This window comes from Saccostrea cucullata, unplaced genomic scaffold (genome assembly GCF_032062105.1).
Source record: "Saccostrea cucullata isolate Sc308-1 unplaced genomic scaffold, CSIRO_AGI_Scuc_v1 ctg62, whole genome shotgun sequence".
In the NCBI taxonomy this organism is placed as follows: Eukaryota; Metazoa; Mollusca; class Bivalvia; order Ostreida; family Ostreidae; genus Saccostrea; species Saccostrea cuccullata.
Genome location: NW_026937804.1, coordinates 533,671 through 554,068, shown reverse-complemented (window position 1 = coordinate 554,068; position 20,398 = coordinate 533,671). Strand labels below are relative to the sequence as shown.

The following is a 20,398-nucleotide window of genomic DNA, read 5'->3' as shown; positions in this document are numbered from 1 at the left end:
GTTAGAATATACAGGTGCGAAAAATATCTCTCTGACTGCCAACTGCTGACTGCTTACTGCCAACTGTCAGCTGCTTACTGCCAACTGCCACACATATTTGAATAAATTTTATTTTCATATTGATATTTATGTAAATTAAAAAAAAAAAGGCGCGGATCTATAGGACATTTTTTCCAAGGGGGTTACTCTGGTAAAAAAAAAAATCCAACCCAGAAATTTCTTGACAAGATAAAAATACGTAAATACCTTTCCTAAATGTGAAAATTTATTTCAGCCGGGGAGAGGGGGTTCTTATGCGTCATACCTTCATGGGTATGACATTTTTCATACCAACTTAACACGAATCCACATTTTCGGTTGGGGAGGGGGGGGTTCTAAGGTCCCTTTTAGTTGATTGATTTTATACATTAAATAACTTTTAGTTGGTTTAGTTTGTGCATTAAATAACTTTACAAATTTTAGAGGGGTGTTCCGGACCCCTCTCTCTAGATCTATGCATGTAAAACATATTTTATTTGTACAAACAAAGAGATATAAATGTTTGATCGGCGTTTTGTAAGTGGAGGGTCCAAGGTCAGTTATACCGATTCATTCATTCATTCATTCATTCTTTATTTCCACTATTACAGTGATTAATGAAAATTGAACATACACAGAAAAAAGGATATCACATATGAGATAAACAATAAATTGCATGCAAACACCTCATAATATATATAGAAAAAATATATATATGTATATATTTACAATGTTTTAGATCACAAAATCATTTGGGATCATTACTTCACACACATGTATTATATATATATGTCCTCGCTTGAAAGAAAAAATCTATAAATGAATTTTGAGAATAAGAAATAAAGGAGCTGGAAGCGTCCCTCATTGGCAGATTTGCAGTGCGGAAAGATTGCGCTTATAAAAGGCACACGCATCAACAACGCAGCGAAAGTTTCGTAACTGGAAGTTTCTTAGGTAGAAGGCGGATATAATGGTGTTCGGCTTACGGCCTAGAAGAATTAAATACAGCTCATCATCAGTAAGGGCACACAATTCAACACACAGGTTAATGTCAAAATAGTTAATTACATCCTCCCACCACTGATTGCGTATATCATATGTGATACGACACGTACAGGATGCATGGTTAAATAGATCAACGTACAGAGATCCACAAAGGGGACAAATTTCTGTAGTTTCTCGAGGAGATTCGGAGACTAATTTGCAAATGAATTTGCACAACGAAATCTCATTACAATTTTGGGGTAGTCGCCAGAATAAAGCAGGATTTCCATCCTGAAATATTTTCCGGAAACGGTCGAATCCAGGATCATCTGAAACACGTGTGTCTCTCCGCAGCTTATTATATCGAAAAGTTGCAGATCTCACAATTTGTTTCCAGGCAGGCTTTGAAGGGAATGAGGCACCTGTAAGCCACTCACTCACATACTGGCAAAGGTCGTAAGTACACAAAAGAATCAGAATATCCGGAATAAAACCTAGCTGTTTATGAGCGATCCCTGCCAAGTAAGCAAACAGTCTAGTTAAGAAGATTTTCTTTGACAGAGTTTTGTATTCCAGGCGACACAGACGACCAAAAAATAGAAGCTTCCTTGCATCAATCTCGGCTTGTATTGGAAGAACTTCAAAAAGGCTTTCACATATGTCAGACCTTGTTTTTGTAGGTAGATTCTGGGCGTTTTTAACCACAAGATGCTGGAAGACATTCAGGCGATGTAAATCATTTGAGGCCATGCCATTCCATAGTTCACATCCATAGAGTACCGATGGTAGCACAATTGATTTGTAGAGATGAGAGAGTGTTAAAGGGTTCAGGTATCGAGATCCAATATCATTCAGGGCGAAATACGAGTTTTTCCCCTTTTTAAATGCCCCCCCCCCCCGATCTATGCATGTGAAACATAACAGGGACGTAGCAACGGGGGGGGGGGGGGGGGGGCAGGGGGGCCTGCCCCCCCCCACTTTTTTTCCCCCAACATTACCGTTACTGTATATTGAAAGGATGGTTGCCCCACCCCACTTCTTACCATAGTATAATGATATCAAGGATATGTAGTATTGTGTGGAAAATAATTGGAAGTGAAAGGTAGTTGGCCTTAAAATAAATTTAGCCACCTACCCCCCCCCCCCCCCCCCCCCCCCCTACGAAATAGGATTTTCGAGATTGGGCTATTTCCTTTTTTTTTTTTTTTGCTTGTCAACTTTTTCAGGTAAGTAAAAAAAGTTTTCTCTGGTTGCCCCCCCCCCCCACTTTCAAAAACGATGCTACGTGTCTGCATTATAACACACAGAGATATACATCTTTAATTTGAGGAAATTTTTAACTATAGAATATAATGGAAAACGGAAATTTATTTTCAAAACATCTTTCTCTGCGAAAGGACAAATCTTTTTTATTATTATTCTCTCTTCAAAGGTTTTGTTGTCCCCGGGGGAAAGGGGTGGGGCTTCTTCAAAGATTAAAAGCAGAAAATAGTCATTTTATTACCTATTTCAAATGGGAAAACAAATAAAAAAAATTAACAATGTACTTTATCAACCGCATATTTTGAATATACATAAGATAAAACATATTGGTCATTTCATTCAATTCAATTTTACCGGGTGACCCCCTTGGAAAAAATATCCTGGATCCGTGCCTTTTTTTCCTTTTTTGTGAAAATTCATGTAAATATCAATACAAATATAAAATTTATTCAAATATGTGTGGCAGTTGGCAGTAAGCAGCTGACAGTTGGCAGTAAGCAGTCAGCAGTTGGCAGTAAGCAGTTGGCTGTCGTATATGGCATTCCATACTCTGACCGAATTAAGTCAGGTTTTACAATTAGTAAGAAAAAAACATACAAAAAAAATAATAAAATTTTTTTTTTGGCATATTTCGGTCATATTTCAATATCCAAACCTGTGTCAAGAAGAGTAACTTTTTACCAATTCACTGTACGAATTTGTAGGGAGTGCTTTGTCCTTACTCCTTATATCGTATCTACTTTAAAATTTTTCTTTTTATAAGTTTTGAACAGTTGAACATATAAATACTTTTGCATCTTTTCATCATACATGACCAAAAACTGTCTTTCTACAGAGTCCTAGCTCCTGAACTTCTCTGACAGCTTTCGCATAACCATTAGCCCGTTCTATAATTTAAGAACTCAACATGATTGAGATTCTCTTGTAAATGCACAATAAAGTTCATGAATTTCAAATTTTCAATTTTCACTCTGTGGTGGTAATTTGGAGGCAAGATGTTTTGCAACAACAAAAACAAAAATGATTCCAGCCAGGATCATGAAACAGACTTAGACTTAAACTTGTCAAATTTTTAATTGCCTGTAAAATATGTTAATTCATTATTTAACGAATCCTTAATTTTGCAAATAACAACACTTAAATGTAAAGCAATATTAAAATACAATTTAATTTTTGTCAACTTAACTTTATCAAAATTCTATTACAACATGAATACTTTGACTAAAGATGTTTCATGATCCTGAGGTCATAACTTCTTTTATTTTTTCCAGTATTAGTCTGTCGTATTTTGGGAACATGATCAACGGTGCCCTAGCTGCATGTATATATGTGCAATAATAATATAATTATTGGGAGTGTCCTAGATGTGTAATTATGTTTTAGAACTTCAATTCTGAAAGGTCTATCTTTACCTTTACCTAATTTCAAAAATCGACTCACTGTCTGGGTACATATGTTATAATTGAAAATAAATACATTAGCTGTTTTTTTTTTTTTAAACTATTCGTATTTTTCAAAGAAATCAAAAACACGGCACAAACTTGGGATAAAATTCAGAGATCAGCCAAAAAATGTAATTAGCTAAATTTGTACCAAAAGTAATTGTCTAAATATAAATATATGTTATACATGATTAATTAATTTCATGTGTCAGAGGAAAAGAGTGTGACACTTAAACTACGTAGTATATCTCTTTTTAAAAAGTAATATCTTTTAATCTTCACCTTTCTCTTAAGTACAAGTCCACATAAAAATCAGACAAAACTGTAAAAAAGTGATACATGAAGGTTTTCAGAATTTGATGATTTTCCACTCATAGATTTAATTTGAAGTATGAACAATGTATGTAAAATGAAAAATGTTTTGAGTCATGGTAACCATGGAAACCCGGCCAAAGAAATTTCCTTAGCAACCGGCAGATTTTTCAGTGTTGAAGGACAAAAAATCACCTATATTTGAGGCTTAAAATAACACGTAAATACCATGAGAATTATTCTTACTTATGGCTGTAATAAAGATACACATTTATTGTGTTCTAATAATGTAATAAAAAATATTTAGGTCTTAAGTCTGTTCTGTGGTAGACGTTAGAAGGTACACATGTTTTACAAGTTTTGCTGATTCAGCATTTTTCGTGATTTTGGCAATATTCAAGGCCAAATTTTAAAAATGGCCAGATTAATACAGTTGTTGCATGTATCTCACATAAAAGCAGAGGTATTCCTCTTTAAGAATTTGAAGTCAAACCCATGGGCTCTTTTGAAAATCGAATCTGTTGCCTAGCAACAAAAATGGGCTTTTTGATGCATAAAATGAGAAACAATGTAAAAAGTTTACAGAAAAATCAAATGAACGGTTCTATATGATAAACGAGATACAAATTTTAAAATGGTATGATTAAATTCGGTCTCACTAGCACATAATTGAATATTGCATAATTCTTTATCTCCATAGCAACGGCAGGTTCTCCATAGCAACAAGGCAAAGAAAGGTAATTTTGGCGTGTATTCGTGTAATCTTATTAAGGCTTTTTCAAATTAAGTCAGAAAAATGTGATTGAGCAAAACTGACAATGAACTGTTGGTCAATCTTAGTTTTTTTTTCGTCTTTAATCAACACATGGCAACGATTCCCAGTGCATGGCAACCAATGTACCCTATGCCTCCTGTAAAGAGATTTGACTTTTGGATCAGTGTTCATCATGGAAATGAATATTAAATTAATGTGTTGATGATTGTATTTGTGGAGAGTGCTGAAAAAATATATGAAATGTTCCATCAATTGTTGTCATGGCAACAACTACATGTGAGTGAATTTAAAATGGGGCGAGTTCAAAAAACACAGTATAAATTCTTAAACAGATCTGTGACTGGGCGAATTTAAAAGTGGGCAAAATTTCTTGTATGTGTGAACGGGCGAAAATCAGATGATACCAAATTAAGGATGTTTTCCATAGATAATGTTTTAATGTAACTTTTAAAATATTGTGGATTAGATTCAAGACACTCACAGTGCATTGTTTCAATGGCTGCATTTTATTTCCGGAGCTGTTTTCATTTCCGATATTTTAAAGTTTTCATCTATGACATTTTTCAAGCAGTACTTTTCTGCAATGAAAGTAGCAAGGATTTAAGACTTAACTCATGAAAAATATTACAGAATAAATCATGAATAAATCATTGAAATCCAAAATAATGAGTTTTGCAATTGACTTTGGGTTATGTTTTAAACCAAAGACCATGACATGGGGGGGGGGGGGTGTTAGGTTCGATATTCAGTACCAATTTTTTTCCAAACAGCACCACTTTGAATTCCTAATTTTAAACCTATTTTGCAACGTGTCTGTGAAAAGTGGGGGACTAAACCTACGCAACAATGTTCAATGTCTATACCAGGAAAAGGCTAAGCCCCTAGCACCCCCCCCCCCCGGTTCCGACGCCTATGTAGTTTGGTAACTTTATAACCAAAGACAGAGTAGGGGAATAAAAAAAATGCATTTCAACCACTCTAAGTAATATTCAGAATTACTCTGTAGTGTCCCCACCCCACAAGAACCCCTGACCCTCAGGTCCACACATTTCACAATTCTTGCTCATCATAAATGTTTGATTAACATCATGGAGTGGATTTCCATGAAATAATTCATTTTTAGTATATAGTCAAGGACACCCCTCCCCAACCCCAGCCCTCTATGATACCCCTGCTCCGGGGGGCTTGGAATTCACAATTCTGGAAGAACGATCATAGCTATACCATAACTATATGTCTGTAGTCAGTTTGTTAAATACCTGGGAGTTGTTCTTTTCTAAATATTCAAGATAAATTTGGCCTATTTGCTTAAAATCAAAAAAAGTTTAAGACTTTAAAATACTTTTCTTGCTTATTAAATTTTCAATGCCAGAAAAATCACTTTTTATTAGTGCAGAAAGGTCAAATAATTGATTTGCGAAGCAATTTGAAACTTTTTCTTAGTCATAATTTTTAAGTGTCTTTTTTTAAACAAACTTAAAGTTCATTTTGTTTCATGCTTTATTTGGATAAAAATTTGATTTTTAATTAAGACACAAATTTCAGTGCAAAAAGGTCATATCAAATGTACTGTAGCGCCAAAAGAAGCGTATTGATACCCATTTTTTGCTTTGAATTTTAATTAAGCTATGTATGTAGAAACTAAAAATATACTTGGCAAAAAAGTTTAAGACTTTAGATATCAGGATCGAACGTCGTTAATTAATTTTATCCAGGAGCAGAGAAGAAGATTTTCAAAGAAACAATGTATTTTCACTATATAATCTATTTAGCCCCGCCCTAGCATATAGAACCCCTGACCCTGGGGCAAAGAATTTTTCTATTTTGGTACAGTGTAGAGGACTCAATGCTTATTACAATCATTCCAACAATTTGACTGCTTGATGTCCAGAAGTAAAGAAGATTTTTAAAGACTGCATTAATTTTAGTGGTTTTGGTCCCACCCCTCAGGCCCCAGAGACCCTGAAATTCACAATTTTGTGTTCCTCTTTTACCCATAGATGGGTTATTTCAAATTTGGTTGAAATTGGTTCAATGGTTCCAGAGAAGAATCTAACAATGTTCAAATGTTTACGACCGCCGAATGACGTACGACGACGAACGAACAGAGATAGCAATAGGTCACCTGAAAGACTCAGGTGACCCGAAATTCTCAGAGGCACATCTCCCTTTTAAAGTGCAGTTTTAAGTTTGAACTCAGATATGCAAGGATGGAAATTAAAAGGCATAGAGAAACCACTTTTGGTAAATACAGACCCTTAGTAATTTCGGGGATGGGGTGGGGTGGGGGTTACAACCATATATTTTCAGTTTGGGCACTATCAACAACCGAAAATTCCTTGGCAAACAAACCAAAAAATAAAAGATCGTCAGATATTATTATTATTATTGAGGGGACACATTTATATTGTTGTGAAGTTTTCAATAGTATGCTATTGCTAAGTATCGGCATAATAGCCCCCCCCCCTCCCCGCTTCTTACACGGACTTAGAAAAAACAATCATCATTGAAGGAATTCTCAAAAGAAAGTAGAATGTTTTTAATGCAAAGACATCACAATTACGCCTGTACATGTAGCACAGGGAAAGATATTAATAGAAGTGGTATTGCTACTTGTATAAGTATGTATTGAATTATAAATATGTTTTTATTTTTTTAACATGAAATAAATTTATCTAAAATTTTATTTCCAGCTGTTTGGCAAGCAAAAAAAATTGTCAGAAAGGGATCCTGCAGATATCCAAGAAATACAAAAAATGTCGGAAAGGAAATAAAATGATCGGAATTGAAATTTTAAGCATGTCGGAAATCCTATGCAAAATACTGGAAATTAAATGCAGTGAAAGAAAACATGAATATGAAATGAGCAAGCACACAAAATTGTGTGCACCTAATAAAACCCATAACCCTGGTAATGTTTATCTAGCATATATTGTGTTCATTTGAGATAATTTCCATTTTTCAAAAGATAAGATATTTGTAAGCTTGTATCTTTAACTTGTTGTTAGGAAGCTGACACTTATTCAGTTCACAAGGAATCTGTTGTAGCTCTGGAGCTTCAAACGCTATTACCCAGAGAACAGGCCTATAGCAACGCGTATCAAAGTATTGGGAGCAACCTCCAACATCGCTCACCTGAGCACATGGGCTAGGTAAAAACAAATCAGCTCAGCACTCAAAAGTTTACTTGGGGAAAGGAGGGGGGTGGACTTGAATTGTATACTTCTTGCCACCATATCAATATAAATTACTGGTATTCATGTAAAAACTTTGGGCCAGGATAGATGAAACTTATGTAGAAGCATCCTCAGGTAGTGTACATTCAAGTTTATTCAAATCATGACCCCCGATGGTAGGGTGGGGCCACAATGGACGACCAACGTTTTACATAGGAATATATAGGAAAAATCTTCTTAATAACAGGAAAGCCATGATTGGTCATGTTTATATGGAAGCATCCTCAGGTAGTGTAGATTCAAGTTTGTTCAAATCATGACCCCCGGGGGTACAGCCACAATGGATGATCAAAGTTTTACATAGGAATATATAGGAAAAATATATAAAAATCTTGATTGGTCTTGTTCAAATGTTAGCATCCTCAGGTAGTTTAGATAAAGATTTGTTAAAATCATGACCCCCAGGATTGGGTGGGACCACAAAAGTACATAACTTATTTGGAATAAAGCCACAGTTAGTCAAAAATATGTAAGCACCCTTAGTTAGTGTAGATTCAAGTATGCATAGATTCAAGTTTGTTCAAATTACCCCCCCCCCCCCCTCTTTTAGGATCAGGACCACTTAGGCATTTACTGAATTGATTTTTCCTAGCCACAGTGCTCAGGAGAGCGATGTGGCCCATGGGCCCCGTGTTACAAGGATGAGTTCGATGTCAATTATTTAGTTTTTGTTGCATAATATTTCCATTTTAAGATATGAACTAACCGGATACATGAAGACGCCCCTCTGACCATCGTTTGCATAATTTTTTAAATATGTTTGCACTACATTATAATGCAAATCTCACCAAACAACATACAAAAATAAAGTTTCTACTTGTGTGACTAGCCATGTTTTAAATTCATTTGTATTTGATCTAGCTTTGGAGATCTTGCAATATTTCTTTCAGATGGTGTAAACTTCAATTTTACGTAAATAACCGTAACTGACTGCGATGCGACTTTTCTTATTTTGATTTATTTTAATGTGCCGCGTCGCCCTCATGGAGCAGTGGTTAGAGCGTCTTCTCTAGAGTCACGAAGTAAGGAGCTGATCCTTACGTCGCGGGTTCGAATCCCACTGTGGGATGCAGTAGGTGCTACCTTTGAGCTACCACGAACGGTTCTTTTTGAGAAAAAAAACCTCTCCAATCTATGACAAGTATCAATAGAATAATTAAAACCTGATCTTCCTATTCAATTGGAAATATCATTGGAAATGTTTCCATAGTGACGTTATTCATTTTATTTATCTATTTAATTTCATGAGGAATTAATTCATACATTGTAATACTTTCTGAGAAATCTGTGACGAGTGCCTAATCTTTCAATATTATGAATAACGACTACAGAGTATCCCATACTGAAAATGTAACATTGTTTACTATGTGCTAGAAATAGTTGATATGGATTAAATGAGTTTAAAAATCAACATAATTTTTTTCTTCATGACGTGATTTAGACAAAGATTTACAGGTAACATGAATATGCGTCAAACTTTCTTTGTGTCGTTCCTAGGGGAGTGGTGCTGTTGCTATGGAAATAAGTCATTGAACAATATCTAATAACTTGATAAAACATTTTAAAGTCTTTCCGAACTATCACCATGCAATTATCAGCATATTACTTGAATATCCAATTCCACGACAAATAATACAATCCCAAAGTCAAATCTGTTTTACAGGAGACATAGGAACTTTGGTTGTCATGTACATGGAATCCTTGCCATATGGGTTGATTAAGTACCAAAAAAAAAAAAAAAAAAAAAAATAACAATAATAAAACCAACATTTCATTGTCAATTTTGCTCAACCGGATTTTTCTGACTTATTTTGAATAAGCCTTAATAAGATTACACGAATACACGCCAAAATTACCTTTCTTTGCCTTGTTGCTATGGAGAACCCGCCGTTGCTATGGAGATAAAGAATTATGCAATATTCAATTATGTGCTAGGGAGACCGAATTTAATTATAGTATTTTAAAATTTGTGTCTCGTTTATCATAAATGACCGTTCATTTGATTTTTCTGTTAACGTTTTACATTGTTTCTCATTTTATGCATCAAAAAGCCCATTTTTGTTGCTAGGCAACAGATTCGATTTTCAAAAGAGCCCATGGATTTGACTTCAAATTCTAAAAGAGAAATACCTCTGCTTTTATGTGAGATACATGCAACAACTGTACTAATCTGGCCATTTTTAAAATTTGGCCTTGAATATTGCCAAAATCACGAAAAATGCTGAATCAGCAAAACTTGTAAAACATGTGTACCTTCCAATGTCTACCACAGAACTGACTTAAGACCTAAATATTTTTTATTACATAATTAGAACACAATAAATGTGTATCTTTATTACACCCATAAGTAAGAATAATTCTCATGATATTTACGTGTTATTTTAAGCCTCAAAGATAGGTGATTTTTTGTCCTTCAACAATGAAAAATCCACCGGTTGCTAAGGAAATTTCTTTGGCCGGGTTTCCATGGTTACCATGACGCAAAACATTTTTCATTTTACATACATTGTTCATACTTCAAAATAAATCTATGAGTGAAAAATCATCAAATTCTGAGAACCCTCATATATCACCTTTTGTCTGATTTTTATGTGGACTGGTACTTAATTATATAATCAATGTATGTGTTCCCATGATAATTGAATATTTGAGTGGGTTCCAACATATTTGACCTCTTCAGGCACGTAGCATCGTTTTTGAAAGTGGGGGGGGGGCAGCCAGAGATTTTTTTTTACTTTCTTGTAAAAGTTATAAAGCAAAAAAAAAAAAAAAAAAAAGATAAGAAAGAATAGAAAATTGCCCAAACTCGAAAATTCTATTTCGTGGGGGGGGGGGCAATCTTTTCCAAAGCCAACTTTCTTTCATTTCCATTTTTTTTTTTGCATACAATACTACATTTCTTTGTTATTACTATTCTGTTGTAAGAAGTGGGGGGGGGGCACCAACCTTTCAATAAACATAAAAGGGGCAGCCCCACCCCCTGTTACTATGACCCTGCTCTTGATCTAACTTTTTATTGTTTCAATTTTGATCCCATGACCTTATAATTTAACCTACTTTTGAAAAAAACTTTAACCTTAGCCATAATCTTTAAATGGATGGAGCTTACTACATGTAGTAATTTCATATTTCTCAGGTGTTTTCGTATGACAAGTTCTTCCCATGAGAAGGTACAATTTTGACCTATATTTACCTTGTAAATTGACGTACTTTTGAAAAACCATAACCTTGGTAATAACTTTTCAATAGCTTTTAGGAGGGCTTTCTCTCCTATTTTAGAAAAAATTATTTTGTGCCTAGCTCATGCTCTGTCCCAGAGACCTGAGAGCAACTTAAACCAAAATTTCAGATGAGCGGCAGCTTATGAATTAACTTTGAAAATTAACAAAATTTTCATGATGACTTTTATATTTGAGGCCTAACCATACTTGCAATTTTTATGCGCCCGGATCGATAAATCTAGGGCATATATTGTGTTTGTCCTGTCTGTCTGTCTGTTGTCAACTTTAACCTTCGCTATGACTTTTGAACCGTGAGAGATAGAGACTTCATATTTGGTATAAATACTCCACTAATCAAGCTCTTTTAATGAAAACATGATCAATGAACATGCGACCTCGACTGTGACCTTTATGCTAAAAACAGCTTTTCTCGAACTTTCACCGGTATGGACTTTGTGATCTCGACTGTGACTTTTATGCTAAAAATAGCTTTTTCTAACTTTTGAACTTTAAGAGATATTGAGACTTCATATAAATCATATTTGGTATGCAATGCATGCTCCACTAATTAAGTTCTTTCAAATGACACCAAGGTCAATGACCTTGTGACCTTGACTGCAACCTATATGCTAAGAATAGCTTTTTTGAACTTTGTTGCCATTGGGTGCATATTGTTTCACAAACACATCTTGTTATAATATGTTTCTAAAATCAAAACAAATTGAGATGTATTTGAAAATCTAAATTTAAATTGTTCTCGTTCTCAGTTTACCACTCCTTTTGTCATGTTTGCCCTTACTTACTTGTTGTGGAGAAAAATAAAGATAACATACAACAGTTTTGTTGTAAACACAAATTTTACTAATGAATGGAACAGTTTGAATTAATTAATATGAATTCTCAAATGATGGAGACATAAACAAACTTCCAATTCAATATGTTTTTAAAACTGTCATCACTGCAGCATCATCAGCATGGGAAAATAATATTTTAACAGTATCGATAGTCAACTTTATATCTTTTAATCCTATTTTTTATCAGATTTGTCTTTTTTGAAATCCTCAGGTGAAAATCCGATTAGAGCGAGGGTCTGGTTAGGATGGAGGATCATCATTGCTATGGTCCCTCCGAGTAAGCCGAACAACAAAGTCAGGGCCGAACCTTTCTTCCCCCTCTCCACCATGCTGAATCCTATACCAGCCGCTCCTATTGACGACCCTCCTACAATTGTTATTTTCCTCTGCAGTTCTTTATCAGTCCTTAATCTTTCTACCAGGGCTGCTGAGTGTGCTTTTCCGATGGCAATTTTATCCTTGACATCCTCAATTCTGTCCCACTGTGGTTCCATGAATTCTTCAAATGAAATTCTTGCAGTGTTAACATAGCCTCTTAGAGTTTCATATTTCTCCTCTTTTAAACAGTAAGAGTTTTTCTGTTCTGGATTGTTATATAAGGATATATCTGCTACCCTGACCAAGTTTTTCTCTTTTTTGTCTTCTCCAGATCCAGCATAGACAATACCGGTTGCTGTCAGCAAAGGGACGGCACACAACAACTTCCCTGCCCTCTTGGAGAGATAGGAGCTCCCATTTACAATGTCTCCATCAAACTTTGGAGTAGATCGTGAAAACGAAACCCAGCTCTGTCTACATAGACGGTACACCTTGGCCATGTTAAATCTTGAGGTCACTTACAAATGGATCGGGTTCGAAGTCTGAAATCGAATGTGGTAAAATTAGTACTTAATACAGAGTAACATAGCATATTTGAAGGATCCAAACCAATATTATACGACACATAGGATTCTTATTAGCATCATTTTAATTGCACTTCTTCGATGAAAATTGTTAGTATTTGCTTTAACAGTCTGTCCACTATCCAGACTAAGAAAAAAGACAGGGATGTTCAAGGGTATTAATAAATACCCTTTTAAACATTAAGTGATAAAAAAACCATTCTATGTTCATTTGTTTTTCATGCAGTCACTAAGTCAAACAAGTTACTCTCTTATATGCTTTTAAGCACTGTTTAGTAGTATGTACATAGTTTACGTAGTTGACCATCACGGCTGGATTACATTCTATGCTTGTTTTACCAGTATCTTTTATGACGTCATATTCTTCCGGCGTGGGGTCGGCCATCTTGAATATCATAAATGGGTGGCATTTAGAGAGAGTGAAAAGCCAAAAATTTTGTTGCATATCATGTAAGTACACATTCAGTAGTTTGCAAACATATACATCTTTAATAGGATTTCGATTCTACCGCAATTAAGATTGATGAAATTTACAAGTGCGAAGGTAGTTCACATGTTTATGTGCGCGCCTTTGTGCTGAGAAAACGCATGAGGCATCGTTTAGCAGGTACATATACTTGCACTCGAATTTTCGATATATTTTCGATTTATATTGCCGCTTTTTCATTTTTATGTCGTTTGTTGAAACTCTGTACCAGCTATTACAGCCACTGGACCATGGTTTCACTTCATGGTGAATTCCTATACGATGCGTGTGCTACACTACACAATCATGCTTCGTATCAGCCTAGAGTGACATGAGTCTCCCGGTGGAAGAGGAATGTACAGGGAACCTTTATTTGCGATTTTCATTCTTGAGGGAAACCGTTGATAATAAGATTTCGTATGAAACATGTGCTTTGTTTTTCAGATAGATCAGCAAATCGACCGTTACCATGCCGACAAAAATATTTATAGGTAACCTGGGAAGTAACTGCCGTTCAGAAGATCTCCGTGAATTATTTGAAAAATATGGAAAAGTAACAGAATGCGATGTCCTAAAAAATTTTGGTTTTGTGGTATGTCCGCTATTCAGAAAATGGGAATTGAATAGGGCTGGCAAAAAAGATGTAAAATTGAATAAGTTTTAGTGGTCATATTCATCTAACCAATGAATGTGAACACAATGATTTTGATAATTGTAAAACATGTGCTCTTATTTTAAAATTGAGCACAGAACATTTTTAAATTACAAGCTAGAAGGAATATTAACGCCAGCCCTACAGAATATTGCCAGAATGTTTGTGTTATGTCGTCGATATTATATTTCATCTTGCATCATCTTTAATACCGTTAGTATTCTGCGATGCACCTTCTCCGAAATATAACTGCTGCAAACACGATTCTTATTTCTCTTGCTTGGATTTTAACAACATTGTGCAAATAGCGAAATAAATGAATTAATTTTTATTGAGGCGAACCGTTTCATCTTACACGACTTTTTACGCATTTAACCCTTCAATAAAGTTTATTAGTCTCTTTAATAAAATACATTGTAAGAATAGATAAAGTTCAGTTAACTCTCTGTAGATCTCATGTATACTGTAGATATAAATCCATCTGCACTTTTAACTGAAATTCATTTTATCTTTGTACTTTCCAGCATATGCAAAGTGAACAAGAGGCTGATGATGCAATCAAAAATCTTGATGGCTACACTATTAAAGGGAACAGAATGCGAGTGGAGGTGAGATTCCATATTGATTTAAAGTCAAATGATCAAACTCAATGAGTTTCTGTTAAACACTTTCAACCTCTGTATGAGAAGTTTGAAATAAGTCTAATTCTGTTTTAGCTTTCCACTGGAAAGTCTAGAGGTGGAGGAAGAGGGGGGTATGTATTTACAAGTTCTTGCAGTTACAAGATGAAAATTTGATGGTGTATAAAAAAGTTAGAAAATAAAAAAGAAGAAGAATTATTTTATATTCTGTCCGAACTGTTGATTGATAATATTTAAGCTTTCATAAACATATAAGTAATTATTGAATTCTAGTATAACCTTAATGTGTAATTTTTAGCGGTAGGATGAGAGGGGGCGGTAGAGGAGGTGGTCGAGGTGGTGACCGAGGATACGGTGGACCTTCCCGTGACAGATACGACCCGTACAGAAGACCCCCTCCTTATGATGACTACTACAGATACCCTCCCAGGGACGACAGACGAGGACCGCCACCTGATAGGTGATTCTTCCTTCTGTCATTATCTCAGAAGATATTTAATGGTCTATCTCTGTTGTGTTGCTCCTTTGTATCTTCCTAGTCTTCATGTATGTGTTTAAGACTTTAAGTTAATGAATTAACCCATTGTGTTTGAATGTTAGAAGTACAGGAGCCTCGGCGCATCCTGGAGGGTAAGTAATCAGGATGTTGATCTGTTCTTAATGTTCAGATGTTGATCAGTTCTCAATGTTCACATGTTGATCATTTCTCTGTGTTCAGATGTTGATCAGTTCTCAATGTTCAGATGTTGATCAGTTCTCAATGTTCACATGTTGATCAGTTCTCAATGTTCAGATGTTGATCAGTTCTCAATGTTCAGATGTTTATCAATTCTCAATTTTCAGTTGTTATGTGTTCAGATATTGAAATGTGTTACTGCATGCTGACACAAGCTTTAAAGATCAGAGTTTGTATACTTGTTCTAATGAATAGTTGAGCCAAAAGTCATGTTACTAGTATTTATTTTATTGTTGTTGTTGGATCAAGTACATTCTGATCCTGAAATAAGCAATTCAAGTCTGTTTTTTTTTTTACCCCCAACAGATCTTGTAATTAGTCTTTCTTTTGCCTAATGTTAAATTTGATGTTTGATAAAGAGACCACTTGACTTTTAGCATTTAAGAACTGGAGCCAACTACAATGTAAATATTATGAATAATTCAAAGTCGAGACTGAATTTTAAGGTGTTTTCTTTTTGTTTAAGGTATGACCCTCCAAGGGACAGATACTACGGATATGAGAGACGCCCCCCACCCCCTGATTATGACAGATATGAGCGTCCAAGGACAGCTGCATCTGACCCCTACTACAGAGATAGGGGCGCCATTGGCTCTCGTCCTCCCCCCGACTACTACAGCAGAAGGTAAGTAAGTAAGTAAAGCCGACCTCATTCCAGGGACAAACAAGAACCCTGTCTGCAGTAGAGAACAGATCCGGGTGGGTTGCTGCTGGCGTGGATGATTAATTAGCCAAGAAGTAGTTTTTATGTCTAACATTTGATATAAAATAACTTTTTGGCTTATAACAGTCCATTTCAAAGGCAGTGCACCTGGACTTTTCTCTTCATAAATTGAAAGAGCTGTTGAAAACTTCTAAATTTATTTTAAAATGTTCTTGCAATGATGATTCAAAGGATATTTTTATTTTGTGAAAAGACAGGGCTCTTTTTGTTCCTTTCATAGAAGTGTTCAATTTTTTAAGGCTAACACACATAGTGGTGGTAATTTGTAAGTAGTTACCCTGTAGTGTGGTAGCTTTCTGAACCACTTCTAGTTGTTTTGTTTTTAGACATAGATGTTCAAGCGTCCCGTGCAAAAAAGGACTTGCGAGAGAAAGAAATGCGATACCTTATCAAAACTAAGAGGACCGCTTTATTCCGTTCGATAACTCAAACCTCAAGCATGGAACGACCCAAAGCATGACTCGAATGTGGACATTACCAAATGCATGTTCAGACCCAGCCTCCGCTCACTCTAGCCGCAACTTCTGCCGATTCCAATCCCATATCCGACTTAATAACTGATACTCATGCTGTCCCTTGGGAAATATAGCTGTCAAATGCCGTCTCCGACTCCGATCATAGCTGCCCGCCGAATGATATTGATTGAGCGTCTTATATCTAATAATTTATTTGTTACCATTGATAGTAACAGGTGATCAGTTAAGGCCACGAGGCACCGCCAGGAAGGGGGTCATGGCCTGTTTACAAGGAGCCAGGCATCAGGGGGCATCTACGGACCAGGAATCATATTTCTTTGGATCATCGTGCCTGTTCAGTGCATCTGTACTGAAGGGTTCTGTTGTTGAACTGATAATTATTATTCCTTCTATATTGTATTGTGTGTTGGTTTATAAATGTGACATAAATTTTTAAAAAAATGCTCTATAAAAATGCATTAAATGTACAGTATCAGTATGTTTTGCTTACTGCTTTTTAATGTTGTAAAGTGCTAGATGTAAGGTAACTGTTTGTACTGTGGTGATCTGACTTTTATTCTCTGTCTGCAGTTATCCAGACCCCCGAGGAGAAGGACCTCCTCCACCACCCCCTAGAGCTTATGATGATGACTACCCAGCAAATGGTTACTATGATTCCTATGAGAAGCCCCTGCCCCCAGCTCCCCCTGAAGAGCCCTTAGGATCCGGATCCTACTATGACAGATTCTACAAAAAACCTCCACCTGGTCCCAGCCAAGGCATTTCCAGACCACCCCCACCCCCAGGAACCAACCAAGCAGAACCTTTATATTTCTAATTAAAGACTGAAATACATGTCACAGTGTACTAAACAAATTGTTGATTATTTCTTAACTTGTTATATTTGCCAAGAAATCATGTCACCATTTGTTCTGTGAACTTGCATCATAAGTATCATAGGAAAGCCATGGACTAAACTCGAGTGTCATTTGGGTTATGTCTCTAATTTTTATATTGTTGTGAAGAAGTTTGTAACTCGTATTTGTGTCATTTTCATTTCATTTTTATTTTGCCAACCTATCATATGTAGCTATTTCATGTAGAAATTATACTAGACTGCATTTTCATTTTAATCATAATGTTATATTGATAAAATTGTCAGTCAACATCTGAAGAGTGTTAAATAGAAAGAAGAAATGATCAAATTTATTAAGTAGAGCATAAGAACAAATGGATCATGACATCTCACTTGATAAAGGTTTGCATTCTGTAATCAAAACACTTCATTGAAATTCATAGCTTTTATAATTTCTCATACAGCGGACAAAGTACGCATGGTTAACAAGTTTTAGGTGTTCATATGTTACAATTGTTTTTACACATGGAAGAAAAGATAATAAATATACTGTATTGCTAAAACCTGTTTCGTGGTATGCAATGTCTCAGGCATCTGGTGATGATTTGAATGAGGTAATAAATGTAACAGGAAGGGAGAAAAAGTATGGCTAAACTGTGATTCGAACCCAGGACCCCTGCATCTCCAGTCAGGTGCTCTACCAACTGAGCTATCCAGGCCGATATCCACGGCCCAGACCATGACATTCCTCCCTCCTTAAATGGTCTTGCCCCTCGAAGACACAGCCCAAGTTCTATTTACCCCCCGACGGGACTTTAACCTGCAATTCCAGGGGTGGTCAATGGCACCAAATCTGTAACAGGAGGGGAGAAAATGTATCGCTGGAACGTGATTCGAACCCAGGACCCCTGCATCTCCAGTCAGGTGCGCCACAAACTGAGCTATCCAGGCCGATATCCAGGGCCCAAACCATTACATTAATTACAAGCAACAGAACCCATGGAAATCTAACAGGACTCGGAAGAGACGTCTTTCAGCTGACCCTCCTTTTTTTTTTGATTAGGTCAAACATGAAGGTGACGTTCAATGGGTCAATAATCTTAGCATGCCCATGCAGAAACACGTCACAGGGAATGCGCATATTAAATATGAAAGTCATCTCTTGTCAAAGTTGTTATGACTGATTGTATGTTATTTAACGTTCCTCTCGAGAATTTTACACTCATATGGAGACGCCACCACATGCCAGTGAGAGCTTCAAATTTTGTTCTATACTCGGCACTCGCAGCCATTGAGCAGCAGTGAGGGATTTTTTTCGTTCCAGCACCTACTGCGACACGGGACATCGGTTTATACGGTCTCATCTGAAGGAATGGTCTCCACGTCCCACAGTGGGATTCGAACCCGCGGACGTGAGGACTGACTCCTTACTTCGCGACTCTAGAGCAGACTCTCTAACCACTGCATCATGCGGTCGACAAAAGTTGTAATGAAAAACTAGCAAATTCAAAGAATTGTGCTCCCCCGCTCTCTGTTTTTTTTTTGTGGGTGAGATGTCATTACCTATGGCATATCGTGTGAAAAAAATACGAACGCCCTATCGTATGTCATTCAAAAGTTTCAGGGTCAGGGGTTCAAAAATCAGGATATTTAAAAAGGTCACACTGACAGGTAATATATATATGTCTGAAAAGTAAAAGCACTATCTCCTCTCATTCGAAAGTTATGACCAAAGTTAAAAGTTTATGAAACGTATAATATACATGTAGATGTATACTGTAAATAGTATTTTTTCAAAATCCGTGACCAATTTAAAGTGATGTTACATGCAACTTTTTTGAAAAGCATGTCAAAGTTCAAGGTCATAGAGGGGTAAAAAATTCATAGCATGTTGTGACAGACGAATGAGATTCCTCGGTGCTCAGAGGGGGTACATTCAAAGATTAATATTTATCCATTCGCCAGCAAATGAAGGCTTCTCAGTATGCTTAAATTGCTTTTGCGCTCTTGTTATTCGTTATATAAATCGTTGAGTTTTAGTAAAATTCTCTGTCATCTTTGGACTTTCAATAAGGCGTGACATTTTCGGCGCTATGTAATTAGCGTCTCTCAAATGGGGAATAGATTCTCATTGGTTAAGAAATAAATAAATCTGGACTTTTAAATTGTTGTTGACAACGATGAGACAACTTAATTTTAAGTCCCACCACTTTGCTGTACGAGACGCTGTTATTGGATATTTGCTACACTTGTTGACATTCGCCCGAATTTCTATCCCACGTATATTTCAAAAGAGAATGAAAGCCGTGTAAATTTCAGACGCTAATTATGTAACGTCGAGAATACCACGCCTATCCTGAAAGTCCAAGGATAACAGAGAGTTGTACTATTCATCACAAGCGCAAATCCAGGATTTTTTTTCCGAGAGAGGGGTGTAAAAAATGTTGACAAGCATAAAGCAAGATGTGTTTAAAAAAAAATATGCCCACGATATGGTAACGCAATTCTGGAGTTTTTCAAATGAGGATCAAATGTCACATGATCGATTTATGTACCAATGGAAAGGTCTTGTCATAATTAACACTCATGTCAAATATTAAAGCCTTCCCTTTGACATCGAAATAGTTAGTTGACAAACAGATAGACAGGAAAAAGTCAATATACCCGGATCTTTCGATATGGAGCCATAACAACAAGATGTGTTTGAGAAACACTGATGCCCTTATATGGCAGCATATGTCACAGACTAAATTTTTTCAAATGCATTTTTCTGTCGAAATTCAAGGTCAAAGTTGTTGAATCCACAGAGAGGTCTTATCACAATAAGGAATACACCTGTGAAATATGAAAGCCCTCGTACT

At 36.0% G+C, this 20,398-nt stretch overlaps 1 protein-coding gene across 3 annotated transcripts; it reads left to right on the top strand.

Annotated features, from left to right (window-relative positions):
- Nucleotides 1-13,345: 13,345 nt before the first annotated feature.
- Nucleotides 13,346-18,100, top strand: LOC134248876 (RNA-binding protein lark-like). 3 transcript variants are annotated; one of them, XM_062731264.1, is made up of 8 exons: nucleotides 13,346-13,457; nucleotides 13,918-14,065; nucleotides 14,650-14,733; nucleotides 14,842-14,879; nucleotides 15,065-15,226; nucleotides 15,367-15,396; nucleotides 15,969-16,127; nucleotides 17,273-18,100. In XM_062731264.1, exons 2-8 carry the CDS (start codon nucleotides 13,943-13,945, stop codon nucleotides 17,517-17,519), a joined length of 843 nt encoding a protein of 280 aa, XP_062587248.1. In that variant the 5' UTR covers nucleotides 13,346-13,457; nucleotides 13,918-13,942; the 3' UTR covers nucleotides 17,520-18,100. The 3 variants fall into 3 exon arrangements, with proteins under 3 accessions (XP_062587248.1, XP_062587249.1, XP_062587250.1); XM_062731265.1 differs by lacking the exon at nucleotides 15,367-15,396; XM_062731266.1 differs by lacking the exon at nucleotides 13,918-14,065 and having other exon boundaries at nucleotides 13,356-13,457.
- Nucleotides 18,101-20,398: the final 2,298 nt, after the last annotated feature.